The sequence below is a fragment of the Bos indicus x Bos taurus genome, chromosome 16 (assembly GCF_003369695.1).
Source record: "Bos indicus x Bos taurus breed Angus x Brahman F1 hybrid chromosome 16, Bos_hybrid_MaternalHap_v2.0, whole genome shotgun sequence".
NCBI classification, from domain to species: Eukaryota; Metazoa; Chordata; class Mammalia; order Artiodactyla; family Bovidae; genus Bos; species Bos indicus x Bos taurus.
Genome location: NC_040091.1, coordinates 55,199,929 through 55,218,514, shown reverse-complemented (window position 1 = coordinate 55,218,514; position 18,586 = coordinate 55,199,929). Strand labels below are relative to the sequence as shown.

The 18,586-nt window shown below is 37.8% G+C and overlaps 1 protein-coding gene across 2 annotated transcripts in view; it reads right to left on the bottom strand.

Annotated features, from left to right (window-relative positions):
- Nucleotides 1-18,586, bottom strand: part of RABGAP1L (RAB GTPase activating protein 1 like) — a 740,636-nt gene that overhangs the window by 280,737 nt on the left and 441,313 nt on the right. For both annotated transcript variants that reach the window (XM_027565384.1, XM_027565383.1), the window contains exon 15: nucleotides 6,184-6,258. In XM_027565384.1, the coding sequence (XP_027421185.1) occupies nucleotides 6,184-6,258 (75 nt within the window). The remainder of the gene's footprint in view (nucleotides 1-6,183; nucleotides 6,259-18,586) is intronic.

The window sequence follows — 18,586 nt, the reverse complement described above, 5'->3', positions numbered from 1 at the left end:
GGCTTTGAAAGGACAAAGAAATCTGAGACAGCTAAATGGGAGGATCAAAAGAGGATTTTTTTTCTTAAGGCAAAATGCCTTGATTGTATTTACAGGACACAGGGAGAAGATGCTGAGGAATGACTCTTGAAGCACTGATGCAAAAATTAACAGAGAACAGGAAAAATCTCTTAGGTTTATAAGGAAAAGGTGATTTGGAAGTAAAGAAGGGCTTATTAAAAATAAACTCAAACTCTTATATCAAAGAATCACTGTAAGATAATGGGATATATCTGTCTAGTATTCTACCTTCCTATCATCGGATGTCAAAAGCTCCTTTCTTACAGGAACACCATTTCATTTTTCAGGAAGAGTTGATCCAGATCATTACCAGCACAGAGGTGAACTTAAGACCTAGGCCAGGCCTATCAGAACACTTGAACTTCCTGACCTCAATAACCAACTCAAGAATGGCAGACCCCCAAGGGCAGGCCAGCCAGAATCCTCCAGGGTTTTTGCTTGCTTGTTTGTTTTAAGTGCAGAAGCTATAGCAAAAGATAAACATGATGCCTTCTAAATGAAGCTGTAAAACTGAAAAGTATGAAGCAAGGCCAACTTGCAAACTGCCTACTTTGTGCCCTGCCTTTATAAGTTAAGGCAATAAACTCTAAGCACAACAGAGATACAGAGATGCAGATTTCTGATAACAAAATATGAACTCTGGAATATCAAGCATATCAAAATCATCTCTGCTCTGGACTTCCCAGTTATGTGAGCCAATACATTTCCTTTTAAATTTAAACTACTTTGAGTTCATGTTGTCACATGTAGCAGAAAGATTCCTAAATAATATCATGGCACAAATAGTTTACTTATATAAGCATATAAAGACATTAGGAAGCCTCTGTTTGGTTACCTCGGACTTTGTAGAATCTTTATGTTCAGGAAAACTAAGAAGTAGCTCTACTTCTCATTTCTTAAGTTCATTGGTTAAATCTTACCCGAAACTTATTTGTAATTTTTAAATCTTATATTATTTTTAAATGTAGCACACAGAAAAATACAAAAAAGTTAAGATTATACTTTATAGAATAAATGATTAAGGAATATAAACAGGTTAGGAGCTAGAATACTGTTTACTCCTGAAGATCCCTACGTGTCCCCTCCCAGTCATGACTCCCAGTTTCTCCTGGAAGGTTATGATCCTGACTTTAACTGTATTGACTTCATTGGTATTATCTGTATTTTCCATCTACATAGCATCCTAAGAAAACAGAGTTTACTTTAGTCATTATTGAATTATACTAAATGGAATCATACCAAATGATACCAATAATGTGCTTTCTTACTAAACTTTATGCTTGTATGATTCATTCACAATAGCCCATGTAGTATAGGAATTTCCCAGGTGGTGCTAAGGATAAAGAGTCTGCCAATGTAGGAGATGTAAGAGATGCAGGTTTGATCTCTGGGTCAAAAGATCCCCTGGAGGAGGGCATAGCAACCCACCCTGGTATTCTTGCCTGGAGAATCCCATGGGAAGAAAAGCCTGGTGGGCTACGGCCCATGGGGTCACAAAGAGTAAGACATGACTGAAGTGACTTAGCATGCATGCAGGCATGTAGTGCAAAACATTCCTTTCATTGCTGTATAGTGTCCCACGATACGAATATACCACAATTTATCCATTTTGATATCTAATTACAATTGTAATATTAGACTATTAGACATTATAATAATGGGCATTTGAGTTGTGTGATCATTATAAACACTGATCCTGTAGTATAAACTGTAATTATGATCCTATTTTAATACATGATTCTAGTGTGAAAGTAGTGAAAGTGTTAATTACTCTGTTGTGTCCTACTCTTTGCAACCTCATGGACTGTGTCCCACCAGGCTCCTCTGTCCATGGAATTCTCCAGGCAAGAATACTTGAGTGGGTAGCCATTTTCTTCTCCAGGGGATCTTCCCAACCTAGGGATCAAACCCAGGTCTCCCACAATGCAGGCAGATTCTTTACCAACTAAGCCACTAGTGTACAGGTTCTTAAATTTGACTAAAGTATATACTAAGAGTGGAATTGACTGGTATGCATATCTTTATTAGATAAAGCAAAACTGGTTTCCAAAGGAGTTGTGCCTAGTTACAGTTTTTGAAAAAATGCAATACATTTAAACATTCTGGCTTACCCCCAAATAATTCTTTTTTGCAGTTGGAAAGCTTCCATACACGCTGATATTAGAGTATTTAACCTTAAAAAGGAGCATAATCTTCTGAAAGTCTAAAAAAGTATATGTTTGATTAAAAAAAACTTTAAAGCTGCTTGAAAATAAATTTGTGAGAGAAATATATTGGTGTTAAAAATTATCCAAAATACTTTATATAGTATTTAGAATAAATGAATATACAAAAAGATATTATTTATTATACTAATAATATAATGATATTAGTGATAATTATTGCACATTTAAATTTAAAGGCAAACACTATAATGATTACAAGCAATCTGTGCTGTAACAGCTTTTTTGAATTATAAACGATAAATTTCTTATAATTCCATCAATGGATGTAACAGCATCTATGTGATAAACATTTAATTCTTCCAGTGCTTTACTGCAAGTTACAAAGAATATTATCAAAGCATCTGAAAATTTCCAAGCACCAGGAAAAGATATTTATTTCTTAAAACTATTCATACATGGAAAAACTTTAAAATTCTAAATTTTTGTTCTTAAACCTACTTTCATTTTGGTCTTTCTTTCCTCTTAGGCAGTGAACGTGAAATATAAATGACCATGGGAGGAAGACAGCATCCCAGAAAGAAGCCGCTTCTGACAGTGATTAATATGGAGCTGCCAAAGGCTATCTGGCAGGAAAAAGAAGCCATTGCTTATGTAACTGATAAAAAATTAGTCAGTTAGGCCCTAATAACATATCTCCCTGGAATCCAAGATAGTGTATTTGATGAATTGTTTAAGCTAGACTGTATTCTTCTACCTATTTAAACCATGGGGACAACATGAAATACAAACAAGAAAAAATTATAGTTAGCTTCTCTTATTCAAATTGGTTAATGGATATATTGGTCTGTCAATGAAATATGCTAATTAGTAGAATTACCACATATATTTTCAATAAAATTACAATCTAATCTGTTTTTCACTAACATTGATTATCAGTTTATCTTTCCTCCAGGATTCTGAAGGCATTTCTATATTTCCAGTTATTTTTATAAGCAATGACAACAACTGTGTACTTCTATTAAAGTAGAAAGTGTAGAAACTAGACTACATTTCTATTCATCTTGTGAAACACTTTGGAGGCAATTTTGTTGAATATGTTTACAATAGCTGACTTTCCATGACCCTTATAATAGAAGAGTAGATATGTAAAAAAAAAAAAAAAAAATCTGGGTTATTTGAGTTTCTTAGCTATTTGAATCACTCTCTTTTTTTCAGGGAGAAAATGTGTCCAAGTAAACATGAACTTACAGTTAACTAAACTTCTGTTAAGTCTCAGAACAGATTTTCTAAAGTGATATTCTTCTCATTGAGGTTTAATAGATATAATGTGTTTCACAGGGCTACAGGTCTAAAATGCTAAACTGTGACATATTCAAAGATTACTTTGTAGAAGACAAAGCTTCACTATCTGTGGCCTGAACATCAGCTTCTCATCCGAGTGATCATGAAAGCTCCTTTTAGAAAAATGATGGTTTTGAACCTTGGTAAAACACCCATCACTGCTTACAGTCTCCAGCCCCTTGTGTAGGGACCTGACTATTCTAGATCTACTAGGTGGCGTTAGTAGGTAGAATAGGGAAAAGGAGTCCAAAATGGCGGTGGCTAAAAGACAAGGAAGAGAAAAGCCCACGAAAATAAAACAAAAGAAGGTCCGAGGACCAGAGTGAGGACCTCAGGTAAAACAAACAACACTCCTGGCTGGCCCAATTTACATAGGACAGGTCCAGGGAGAGATAAACATATAAATAGAAGAGCCAAAGCTAGCGCGCTCTCTCTCTCTCTCTCTCTCCTGCGCGCTGGGGCACTCTTCTCCTCGTGTCTTTGGATCGATGTGCCCTCACACCTCAAAGATGGATTTTCCTGCTATCTTCTAAATAAAATAGAGCTGTAACACTAAGCTGTAACACTGATTTGTCTAAGAGCTATAACATGGTCCATTCGAGACCTGAGAGCTATAACACAGTCTATCTAAGACCTGAGAACTGTGACACACCGAGAGGGCTTTAATGTCCGTTACTCCAAATCTTTGTTGTGACGAGACAAAGAGCCGAGGAACATATACTCGCGTGACAGAACTAAGGGCCCAAGAATTTATGACTATAAAGTACTTGATTATCACAGGAAATCTCAAGAATGTGGTTTGCGTGTGTGGAAATGACAAAAAAAGGACAGTAAGAGAATATCAAAAGACCATAAATAGATGATAACCACAGAGAAAGAAATTGAAATCAAAGTTAGAGTGAATAATCACAATAGAACAACAGTATGTTATTTTTTTCATTAAAGTCAAATGATCAGAATTAGGACCATGAATCTACTATAATTGTTCTTCATTTTCAGAATGCAAACCGTAAAAAAAAAATCCTTTTGTTTTAATCTTGGTTCTCTTTGCTGCATCTGACATTATACAATGCTGCTTCTCTGGTGAAAATCAAGAAACTCTTCAAAGATCCCTCTTCCTCATCAGCGCTTTAAATAATTGGCATTCCTGGGTTCTATTCTGTTTTTCTTCTTCTACTTATTTTTCTGAAATGATCTGATCCACTCTCATCATTTCAGCTTTGATTTCTCCCCAGAGTCAGTCTCCAGTATACAGCTGGCTGCTGGACAGCTACTCAGATGGCCCTCAAATACCCTCCCTTTCCAAATTTAAAACTAAATTAATCATCAACTCCTAACCGTTTTTCTTCCATTCAATCTCAATGGACGTGTTTTCTACCTCAGCTCAAAATACCATAATTTACCCAGTTGCTTAAGCGATGAAACAAGACATGCTACTTTTGACTTTTCCTTTGTCAATCCATCCATGAAACCTACCAATTTTGCCTCCAGAAAAATGTTTCATTCTTTCTTTTTCTCTAAGTCTCAATATCTTTCATTTAGACTGATATTTCCTAACGGGTATCTCTGCTATTACATGCTTCTTTTCAGTTCCATCCTCTACGTGGATATACGAATATATGTAAAATGAACATCTGGTTGTCATTCCCTTGCTTCAAACTGATTGTGGCTCCTCATTAGGTACAGAACAAAGCCTCTATAAAGCCTACATTTCTTCATCTTAAGAAGTCTTTATAATTTTTTCCCTGCCCATGTGACCATTTTCATCTCACATCTCTTTCTCTCCATACACCTTCTACAGCAATGATACAGAAACTGTCATTCACTGTTCCTTTTATATATTGTGCCCTTTGTTTTGCCATACATTTGCTCACGTAGCAATCTCTACTCCTTCTCTTATCCATCTTGTCTCCGCCCCCCAGCCTCATTTATGTCTTGGCAAAGCTACCACCTCCTCTAGAAAGTCCTTTCTGAAAACTCTCCGCTCTCCTCTTACTCTCTGCATTGCTTTCACCTAGCACACCGTAAGTCTTCTATAGTGACCATCACAAAAACAATGCAGATACAGAGAAAGAGTTAAAATAATAGGTATGTGCCTACATTACCTGTGCCCCAATTCCAGCCCATAAGGCCTTTGAGAACACAAACAATAAATTATTCATATTTGTAATCCCACGTCTTAGCCCAGTACTGACAACTGATCCTCAATAAATGTTCTGTCAAATGAAGGTGACTAAGAGGAAAGAGAATGTACAAAAATAAATCACAGAAGAGGTAAAAGACTTCCTTGTCACATTCCTTCATGATGCTCCTGGTCCTGCTCACATTTGGGCAGATACATGGACTTCCTCAATCCTAGTGGGTTCTAGTTAAAAATAACTCCAAATAGGCAATGTATTCCCTACCAGCCCGCAAAATTAATTCTATTGAGAAACTAACTGTCCTGTTCTTGACATCAGATCTCTTATTTTCTCACCAAAAGTACAGGTTTAAAAAGATATGCCATGTATAATCTCCATCAAGTAAATGGAGAATAGGAAGGGAGGGGAAAAAAAAAAGCAGAAAATAAAATGAATTTGGCAGTACCGTGCCATTTATCACATGGAAAATTACTTACATGCAGCAGCAATACAGCAGCAAGAAAAGACTGTCCTTGACAGTACCCAATGTCTTCGTCATAGACAGAGTAGGCCTAGAAAAAGATGAGAGGAAAGAAATATTATAAACATTCACAGATTTTAACCTAAGTGCTAGTTCACATCAAGCTGCCACTTGTTCTTATCCCTGGCCTGTCCACCACAATTTCACTGATCCCTCATCTTGAATGTGCAAGCCATTAGCACAGTGGAATCCTTCAAAGAGGCTGCACATTTCCTAAAGCAATTCTAGATGGCCATTATCCCCAGGTTCATCTTTAGAATCTGGAATAAAAAGATGCTCAGAGCACCTAAATTAATTTTTAAAGATCCATTATGGTTTGTGGTCAGGCAGACAAGACTATGGGAGGCAAGTGCAAAAGGTGGAGGAGGGTAGAAGGATTCTGCAGTTGATGCGGGAATTCTAATGCACTACATGGGGGAGCCCTGTAGTACAGACACCATGACCTAATAGACTCTCGCCCAAAATCACCCACTAATGCACTATATGGGGGAGCCCTGTAGTACAGATATCATAACCTAATAGACTCCCCCCCAAATCACCCACTAATGCACTATATGGGGAGCCCTGTAGTACAGACACCATAACCTAATAGACTCTCCCCCAAAATCACCCACTAATGCACTATATGGGGAAACCCTGTAGTACAGATATCATAACCTAATAGACTCCCCCCAAAATCACCCACTAATGTACTATATGGGGGAGCCCTGTAGTACAGATACCATGACCTAATAAACTCTCCCCCAAAATCACCCACTAATGTACTATATGGGGGAGCCCTGTAGTACAGATACCATGACCTAATAGACTAATGTGGGGAGCGAGCTCCGCCCCTGGCAAAGGTCATGAGGAAGGAGGCTTGGCATACGCAAAGGCGGGATCAAGCCTCAGGAGTCTCCCTGGAAATTCTCGAGCAATCTACCCCCAAAACCAGAGTCTGCCTACTTTCTGCTTTGTGCTGTCACCTACACCTCTGACTTTACGGGGGGCTGTCCCCCACTACCTCTCTCTGAAAAAAGAGTTAGCTTACAGCTCCAGTTAATAATTCTTGGGTGTGACAGTGTTTCAACATACAAACTCCTTTGGAAGTCCTCTAGCCTGCCTGAATAGGTTTTTTCCGGCAACATGTGATTGTTCAGAGCCTCCCAACTGTGAGAGGCAGAAGATGTTCTAAACTGTCTAAACACAGATTCCTTTGAGTAGTTAAAAGATTGATTAGAAATTGTATTGGTGAAGGGTTTTTCACTTGTTGGGCCAATGTTTGCTGCTAAGTCTCCATATCCCTTACCTACTGTGTCCTTGGCAGTGTATTGATTGATATAATGGGTGTATAGAAATGTAAGCAGTTGCCTCAATGTTTGTAACCTTGGACCCTTGAGTTAATTCTTTTCTTGATTGAGCCCACCTCACCTTTGCCCTATAGGAATGCAACTTTCTCCAATGCTTTTTGGAGGCTGGCGCCTGACTTTAGAATAATCACCTTTAGAGAAAAATAAGTTTCTTAAAATGTTAACAGGCTTCCTGGCCAGAAGATGATGTAAATCACCTAAACTTTTGCATATGATAAGTTTGAAAGCCTGACTTCGATAAGGATCAGGAACTGCTGTCTTTGCATGCCTCTACCCCTTCCCCCATTATCCTCTATGCACAACTTAAGGTATAAAACTGCTTTGGAAAATAAAGTATCTCCTTTTGTTCACCGGAATTTGGTGTCCCCATGTCGTTCTTTCTTTCACCTTCTAGCTGAATTTTTCCTCTGAGGCAGGGAAGCTTGTCAAGCCTACTAATTTTGCCTGGGCTTCTAAGATCCGACCGGGGAGGCCTTAGTGTCTCCTCTCCTTCGGGAGAACGGGAGGACGCCTGCGGCCTTCGTAGGTGACATTAATTCCCTGCTTTGGAATTTTATTCAGTCTCTTTTCTTCAGTGAATTTTCCTACTGAGCTATCCTTATTTCAACCGCTTTTCTCCACTAAATTTCCTCACTGAGCTATCCTTATTTCAGCCTCTTTTCTTCACTGAATTTTACTGAGCTATCCTCATTCTATTACTCTTTATATCCTTAATTAACGTTTAATTAAGCAATTGTTTCCTGATCTTCGCCTACGCCGTCTCTCCTTCGAATACCCTGGTTCAGCCGGGGCTGGTCCCCGGCAGACTCCCCCCAAAATCACCCACTAATGCACTATATGGGGGAACCTTGTAGTACAGGTATCATAACCTAATAGACTCCCCCCTCAGATCACCCTTTCTAGCCACTACATGTTCTCTGACTTTGAGGGACACATACATATCTGTTGTACATTGTTTTTCTTTTCTCATATAACCCTTTACAATATAAAAACCATTTATGATTCCAGGGTAGTACAAAGGCAGACAGTGTGGGCTATAGCTACAGTTTACTGACCCCTGGTTTAGCACAACAACAAAAAAATAATTCAGGTGCTCCCCCATTTATTTTTAAAATACAAACAACCCCAATCGTGCTGTTTAAATCCTGGACATGTACCCCATTCCATGTATCCTACCTATCTGTGGTACTTCATTTTAGTGAAGGCATCTCCATTTAATGTACTTAATATAATACAATGCACTGTGATTTTATAAGTATAAAAATGCTCTCTGTCCAGGGCAATGATTATCAAAGATAAACAGGAACAGTTATCATATCTCCCATATGCCAAGGTAGTCAGTATAAGGACTAGAATTCTTTTTTATTATTAAAAAATCTTTATTGAAATATAGCATATATTCAATGAAGTGCATCTTTTAATTTCACAGTTCCTTAAATAAGTTGAGTCATTCATGTAATTCCATCATTATAGAATATTTATAGCATTCTAGAATGTCCCTCATGACTCTCTGAAGTCAAACCACCTCCACCCTAGGCTACCAGTGAGCTGATTTTTTTCACAATTATTAGCTTTGCATTTTAGAAGAATTTCATATAAATGGATTAATATATACTCTTTTGTGTCTGACTTCCTTCACTCAGCATAATGTTTCTGAGAGCCTTCAATGTTGTTGAAAGCATCAGTAAGTCATCCACTTTCACTACTGAGTAGTAGTCCACTGTATAAATATACCACAATTGGTCTATCCAGTCTCCCTCTGATGAACATATGGGTTTTTTCCCCCCAGACTGGGGCTAGTACAAAGTAAAACCGGTTTGTATACACAAGGCCTTTTGTGTATATAGGTTTTCATTTCCCTTGGGTAAATACCTAGGAGTGGAGGTTCAAGGTTCAAATGCTAAGTGTATGTTTAACTTTCTAAGATATTGCCAGATTATTTTGCAAAGTGATTGTTCAGTTATTGCCTCCACATCAGCAAAATATAAGAGTACTCATTGCTCACATTCTTGTCAATACTTTATATTGCCAGTCTTTTTCCTTTTATTAATTCCTGTGCTTTTGACTTAAATCTCTCTGATGGCTAATGACACAGAATGTATTATAATGTGTTTTTAGGCAACTGATATACCTTCTTTTGAGGATATCTCTTTGAGTTCTTGTTCATTTGTTTAATTCAGTTGCTTATCTTATCACTGTCGATTCATGAAAACTCTTCATACATTCTGTTGACAGAATCATTATCTGACATATGTATTACCGATATTTTCTCCCAGTGCATGGTCTGCCTTTTTATTGTTTTAATGGTGCCTTTTGAAGAACTGTTGTTATCTTTTAACCTTCTGCCAATGATGACATTATCATGCCCTCATCTAATGAGAGAAAAATTAGATCACCGAATCATTTCCTAATGAATTTTAAAGAAGCTTTTCTTCATTATAACCAGTTTCCCAAGCTTGGCCTAATTATAAAAACTGAAAGATGGATTACCATCCTTTTACTTATTTAATTTTCTTTGATTTATATAGTTTTATTTATGAGTCCTTATTTGTACTTTTATCCAGAGCTTATGGATCAGGGTGGGTTGGGGTGGGTGTGTGTGTGTGTGTGTGTAGAAGGATTACAGAGAGAAAAGAAGAGGAACAATTAACAAAGACAGAGGGGAGAGGTTCTAATACTATCCTTATTTAGTGCATCCCTGATGGCTCTCCATTACTTCTTTTTCCATGAACAAGGAACTCTGAGATTTCTTGATAAGATATCATGTCACATATATTACCAAGGCTTCCCTTTCCCATAAAAGATAGTCTAAGCTGAGGATTCCTTAAAACTGGGGATTTCTAAAGTCAATCATGCTTCATCAGCCCTGACATAATTTTGACAAATGTTTGATCCATCTTTATATATTTAACAGTTACTGAGAAGTGTTGCTATGTACATGCACATTTGTGTTACAAGAGAAGTCCAACATAAAACAAGGGTCCAGAGTCCACCAGAGGAGGGATGAATTCATTGAGACCCCACAAACTAGTCTCTAACTGGAAAGCTGAGGATAAAAGTACATATCAGCAGTGTATCAATCTTACTTTCTAATTGTGTTATGGCTTTGGATTAGGTTAGCAACAAAAATGACTTTTCAGAGGCCACCTACTAAATCGATTTTATGATTCACAGTTTGAAAAACACAATGTTCTAGTACGTTCTTTCCCCTGGAGTTCTTCCAAGCACTGTTCGGGTTTAGTCTAAGCCTTCTCTAACTGAGCTGAACCAAATCTGTTCCCTCCATTTGAAACTTGCCTCTCTTTAGCACCATACCGCCTTGTCCCACCCCTCACTGTAACTGCTTCCCTGGCCAGATGCCTGCTCAAACTGACTTTCAGAAACCAACTGAACAGCACTACTATAATGGAGGAGGTTATTGAACCAACCTTCTGTCTGGTAACAAATTTAATCTATATACAGACAAAATGTATAAAACAACTATCTGAAAGCACTGAGCAAAAAGCAGGAGGAAGAAACTGGAGGGGAGAATAAACTTGGAAGAAGGTGATGACACTGGGTAAAATTCTCATTCTTTATGGCTTTTGTTGGAGGTCATGTGCCAGTGGTGCCACAATGGAAGGATAAAACTTGGATATTAAACTATAGACTTACTGGCTTGAAGAATCAGAGAACAGACTAGGATGACTGTAACAGCTAGAAAGCAAGAGTAGAAATGCTAGGGGAAAAGTAACAGAAGAGAAGCCTTTACCACACCTAGTGTAAAAGTACAATATCCAAGACAATGTAAAACTGATACAAGTATAGACTAATAAATAAAACAGAATAAGAAGTCTAGAAGTAGAGCCACCCTCATATAGTCATTTAATGGCAACAAGGTTACCAAGATAACAGTGAGGAAAGGAGAAATTTTTACATATGTAAAAATGTAAATCTATAGAAACTGTTTCAATAAATGTGCTCAAACAATTGGAATCCATATGGGGGAAATTGATGAACCTTTATCCCTAACTTTATTTCATATGAAAAAATTAATTCTAGATATAACATACTCCTAAATATAAAAGTAAAATTATAAAGCTACTCAGGGAAAAGACAGAACATCTTTGTAACTTGGTAAAGGCAAAGGTTTCTTAGCCAGGGCACAGAAGTTATTAACTATTAAAAAAATTAATGAATACAATAGACATTAGCAAAATTTAGAAAATGAAAACCAGAGACATGACTCTGCTGACAAAGGTCCATACAGTCAAGGTTATGGTCTTTCCAGTGGTCACATACGGTTGTGAGAGCTGGACCAAAAAGAAGCAGAATGCTAAAGAATTGATGCCTTTGATCTGTGGTGCTGGAGAAAACTCCTGAAAGTCCCTTGGACAGCAAGGAGATCAAACCAGTCAGTCTTAAGGGAGATCAACCCTGAATATTCACTGGAAGGACTGAAGCTGAAGCTCCAGGATTTTGGTCATCTGATGAGAACAGATGACTCATTGGAAAAGTCCCTGATGCTGGGAAAGATTAAAGGCAGAAGGAGAAGAGGGTGTCAGAGGATGAGATGGCTGGATGGCGTCACTGATGCAATCAACATGAACTTGGGCAACTTCAGGAGATGATGAGGGGCAGGGAGGCCTGGTGTGCTGCAGTCCATGGGGTTGCAAAGAGTTGGACATGACTGGGTGACTGAACAACAACAACACTGATAAAAAGATACCATTAAGAAAACAGTTAAACTACGGACTGGGAAAATATTTGCAAATGTATCTAAACAAAGTCTTGAACAGAATATATAAAGAACTCCTCTAACCTGATATCAAAAAACCCAATTTAAAAATGTACTGAAGATCTGAAAAGATACATCACAGAGAAATATCTATGAATGGTCATTGGGAACATGCCCAAGTGGAGAGGAGATGACAATGGAGGATTCTCACCTCTCCCACGAACACATCAAAAAATACACCTATATGCGGAACAGTTCTCACTGAAAACTAACTAGAGATTGGTAGAAAGACTACTGTACAACCAAGACTGTAAGAAAGACCCACACAGAATCAAGTAGGAAGGGAAGAGAAGTGATCAGACCTGTGCCCCTGGGAGCAGACTCAGAGGAAAATGGAAATTATACAGGAAAGAGATCCTCCCAGGGAGTGAATGATTTGAGCCACATACTGGTGCCCCAACCCTGGGGACCAACACAGGGAAGATGAGCCCAGTGGATAGTTGGAGGGACAACGGGAATAACAGGAGGGCTGTGTGAAGACGGGACTCCACTTGTGAGAAGCATGCGCACATTTGCTTGCTCCTGAAGCAGGACTCAGAGTGTGGTTTGTAAACTGCATGGGAGGCTGGCCAGCTTCCTGAAGACCACTCCAGTGCCTGCTCCAGTGCTTCAGAAGCCTTCTGGGCCTCAGACCACAAGCAAACTGCCACAGCCCAAGGCCTGACCTACCCCAAATGCCTAAACCAGCACCTTTAATACTCCAAGATACTTTAAAGTATTAAGATGGATTAATTAATTGGATGCAAGAGTAGATGGATCTACTACTTGCAAGAGATATCTTGTCTACTACAAGAGATCTACTTGTCTACTACAAGAGACATCAGATAAAAGAGGTAATAAAATATTAATTATAGAATCTAGGTGATAGATTTATGGATGTTCACTGTACAATTCTTTGAGCTTTTCTGTGTATTTGAAAATACTTTGTAACTTGCGGGGGGAAAATGTTGTTCCTATACTCTCTTCACTCTGATTTGGACTACAGACTACTCTTCTGGCTGGGGTCCCAAGGGAATTTTATATATTCAGTCAGCAAGTCACTATTTACTGAGTGTCTATTATATAATCAAACATTGTGCTGAGGTAGACACAAGGATGAAAATATATGGTCCATGTTCCTTAGCTCAGAATCTTATAGAAGAACTCAGCACGTACAATGAGAAAGTACACAGTGAGATGAATTCCAACCAGAGGGAAAGGGTGCGTAACCAAACCATACTGCAAGGAATGGAGATAAAGGCAAGGGAAGCATCTTAGACAAGGTGCTACTGTCTTAGTCTTATAGAAGAGGATGTGACCTGAATTGCTGCAAGCTTGGTCTCACATTCTTGAAGGAAGAATAGAGATTGTTCAGACATGCTGAATGTCAAAGGCAGACGATGTCAGACACTGTACTAAATGCTTTCCCACATTCTCAATCAATCCTCACAAAGCCTGTGAGATGACACAAGTGATATTGAGAGAAGGTAATTAACCTGGGCAAGGTCAAACAGTTAAAGCCAGGATCTGAACCCAAATCTTCTCAAATACAGAGCCTACATACATTATACCTTTATTTTATCACTGCTGGAGACTGTGTTCTCTCAGAATTCGTATTTTGAACCCCCAAAGTAATGGTTATTTCGAGGTGGAACCATTTAGAGTTGATTAGGTCCTGAGGTAGAGCTCTCATGAATGGTATTACTGTTCTCATGAAGAAGATTCAAGAGCACTCCCATACTTCTGCTACTTGTGGACACAGCAAGGAGACGGCCATCTATGAACCAGGAAGTGAGTCCTCACCAGACACTGAAAATTGCCAGCACCGTGACCAAGGCTTCCCCGCCTCAAGGACTCTGAGTAGTAAATGTTTAAGCCCCTCAGTGAGTGGTGTTCCTGTAATAGTAACAGGCTAAGACGTTCACTTAGACTGTGTGCAGAATTATTCTTCTTAGACATTTATGTGTTTGGATCCATGTAAGATAAGAGGGTCCATCTTCTGATTTGCCTTGGGGTTCAACAGACATGGAAAATCACATTGCATACTCTCAAGAAAAAAGAAAAGACGGTCTGATCAAGGACAGCTTAATATTTTTAAGTCCATAACTTCTGGGTTTAGGGAAGGAGAAGTTTTAATTTCTTTATGTAATATGCGTGTTTATTAACATACTGACTACAAGCTACAACTTAGACATGAAAACATAGATAGCTGTTAAAGCTTAATCATGTTGGTGCTAACACGTACATATAATTTAAGTTCTCCTTATTAAAATCAGTATGGTGGGGGAAGGAGAGGTTGGTAAAAATTGAGAGAGTAGCATTGGAGAAGGAAATGGCAACCCACTCCAGTGTTCTTGCCTGGAGAATCTCAGGGATGGCGGAGCCTAGTGGGCTGCCGTCTATGGGGTCGCACAGAGTCGGATACGACTGAAGCGACTTAGCAGCAGCAGCAGCACCAGCAGCATTGGAATATATATACTACCATGCGTGAAACAGCTAGCTAGTGGGAAGTTGCTGTATAACTCAAGGAGCTCAGCCTGGTGCTCAGCGATGACCTAGAGGAATGGGATGGGGGAGTAGAGTGGGAGAGAGGCTCAAGAGAAAGGAGAGATATATATACTTACGGCTGTTTCACGCTATGGTATGGCAGAAACCAACACAACATTTTAAAGTTAATTATCCTCCAATTAAAAATAAATTATTAAAAATTAATAGAAAAAAATATGGAAAATACTTGATTTTTTTTTTGCGTTGTGAGTAACTGTTATGTAGATAGAGATGCTAACTTTGAAAATAATTTTCCAAGGGTAGTAAGACTTTCTTTGTCAATCCAAAATACACAATAACCATTACTGTTCTTGAATTATTTTAAAATCCTAAAGGAAAGTTTTTAGTCTTAGAGCTAGATTGTCTAAAGCCTTATCCACAACCTGTTACTCCCCAAACACTCTCACTCACATGTCTTTATCAGATTGATACAGAAAATATAGAATGGTGTTCCTCTTTTGTCTCAGAAATGTGGAACCTACTGCACTATTTTATCAAACAATCACACTTACAGATAAAGATGAAGGAAATTCAGACTCACAGGAAGAATGAAATCATAAGATTCTCTTTAACAAAACAGAAAGGCTGCTATGTGGGCATGCAAAAAGGAATTAAACTTCTAAAACACAGTCCCATTCAGCTTCTCGATACTACTAGAGTACTGATGTAGTTGCTGACTTACTGGCTATCAATAGACAGTAGTTAAGTTTATTGGTTTTAACCATGACATGTTAAGTGTTTCTCTAAACTCTAACCTAAATATTGAATTGTCTCACAATTTAATATAGCTCTGAGAACAGGAAATACTAACTCAGATTTCCCTACTTTAATAGGAGCTTGACATTTATGTAAAGCCATTTTTCATTTATTAATATTAGATAAACTGTTAAGTCTATCACTACAATGAACTTCTGCCAACATGAGACCAAAACAAACAGATAAACAAATCAGCCTCTGAATTATTGCTCAGTAGCCCTTAAATGAGTATGCTATGGAGAAAAATCCAAATATAAAATATGTAGAATAAATTCACTTACAAACTAAAAAGAGATCTGATCTCACACAATCTGAGACAAAAAAAGAGATACCGAAGAAATACTATTTTAAGTAACGCTACAATAAGCTAAATGAAAAGAGGTCACAAAGTGACAAAATCATTAAAACACATGGTTGTCTAAAAGTAGAATAACATTTAAAGAAAAGATTACTTAATATAGCACAAGAATATAAGTGGCTTTTCAAATAATTCTTCAGCATTAATTTTTCTAACAAATAACCAGTAACATTTATTAATAACTACTATTTTTCCAGATTTTGTGTTGTGGTGCTTAGATGCTCAGTCGTATCCAACTCTTTGCAACCCCATGGACTGCAGCCTACCAGGCTCCTCTGTCCATGGGGATTCTCCAAGCAAGAATACTGGAGTGGGTTGCCATGCCCTCCTCCAGGGGGTCTTCCCAACCCAGCGATTCAACCCAGGTCTCCTGCATTGCAGGCAGATTTTTTACCATCTGAGCTACCAGGGAAGCCCAAGAACACTAGAGTGGGTAGCCTATCCCTTCTCCAGGGGATCATCCCAACCCAGGAATCAAACCGGGGTCTCCTGTATTGCAGGAGGATTCTTTACCAGCTAAGCTACCTGGGATATGTAAGTAATTTATTTAACCCTTACAACAACGCTCTGAGCTAAGCACTCTTAATATCCCCATTTTATAGAAGAAAAAACTGAGGGAAAGTAAAAGTAAACAACTTGTGCAAGGTCACCCAGTTAGTAAGCAGCAGGCCAGACTCAGGCAGCTCCAGTCTACAAACTAAGACCTGGTGCAGAGCCCAAGGCCTTAGCAACTGTCGGTATACAGTCTCTAGATCTCAGTGACTGTGACATATGTGGTACAGTTCACGTGAGCAAAAGAAAGACCTAATGATAAAACACAAAGTTTTCTTTCTGCTATGTAATCAATGAATGTTCAGAAACAAATCACAGAGAGAGCTTTAGCTAAAGAGGAGGAATGCTAACACAAAGTTTAGGACTGTGGTTGACTCTGGTGAGGGAACACTGAATCTGAGAAGAGCACCTGGGAATATTCAAAAATATTGATAATGATATATTTCCTAAATTGTATCTACAGGGATGCTGCTTCTATTATTAATTTTTCAAAATCATAAATACAAATTATGTTTACTCATTTGAATGTATGATACATTTCATAATTTTAAAAGTTGAATATATTTTAAAATATTTCATAATTTTAAAAATTTGATAAATTTTAAAAATATGACGTTTCATAATTTTTAAAATTTAATTCAAGTTTTAAAAAATGACTTATTACACTGAATGGAACACAGCACTGGTTTATGTTAAGATTTCAATTTGGGTGACATCTCTAGGATATAAATTTATGAAAGACACACTGAGCTGGAGTTTAATATAATGATTCAAATAGTAAAACAGACAACTAATGAAAACTGCTTTTCTCGGAGAAAACTGTACATGTATGGCTGATTCTCATTACTTACCCTAGTTATGCTCCATGAAGTTTCTTCAAACACTGAATCGAGCATATACTCAATTCCTATCCCTAGGGGATACAGTGTCTTAGGCTTCTGCAAGCCTCTGGTCACAACACTTTCAGCAACTGATCAATATACAACCTTGTGTTACATGTGTTTCTACTTAAATACACCTTTTAAAATATTTATTGACTCATTAATGGTGAAATCACAGCCAACAGCGTTTCGCTCACGCCTGAATTAAGTTGATCTAACACATGTATTTCCTCCACGAGGCACATCACAGCCTTCTGATGCTTAGCAAAACAGGTCGCACTTCAGCACAACACGTGGGGAACACTTTAAACAGCAAAATCACCAACAACAAAATCACCAGAAGCACAAAAACGAAGTACTAACTACACTGAAAAAAACACACTGGTGTGTAGTATGAAAGCTGAGGCAAGAAGGCAGAGCATAACCTAGCTGCATCTGGACTCGGCAGGTCTTCACTCATCAAGCAACTCAGACATTGTGCACAGGCACATCAGTAATGACTACAAAAGCACCAAAAGTATCAATTGTGAGGTTACAAACAAATCGTAGCAAGTAGGTGAATCTGAAAATATGGAATCAATGAATAACGAGGATCAACTCTGTGTATGTGCGTATTGATAAATATATTTATCCTTGTCTACATATATTCTTGAAGTTACACATCTTTTTGGACACACACATGTATAAACACACAGGCATATCCAAAATTAAGTTGAACTTGTTTATTTCTGAAGAAGTCTACAAAAAGTTAATCAATACAAAGCATTTTTAATTAATAAAACCAATACTGTTATTGATTGGAATAATAAATTATTAGTTTTATGAAGGACCACAAACATTAGAACAATCGAGTAAATGAAAACTTAATGTGAATGTAGCCCCACATACAATTTGAAGTTTTAAAATTTGATTATAAATCAATATTTTATTAAAAATTTTCAGTACTCAATTTCCTGATCAAATTCCTTTTCATGCAAACCTTTAAAATACTATCACTGACATATTTTTATTTGTTTCTTTACTATTCAGTACCAGTAGTCCACAGTAATGAACCACTCATTAACCACTATTTTCTGTGAAACTCAGCATGTGTTTTACCATGAACATAATATTAGCTAGGTTATCAGATTAGCTGGAATCATAAAATTAGTCCCTAACTA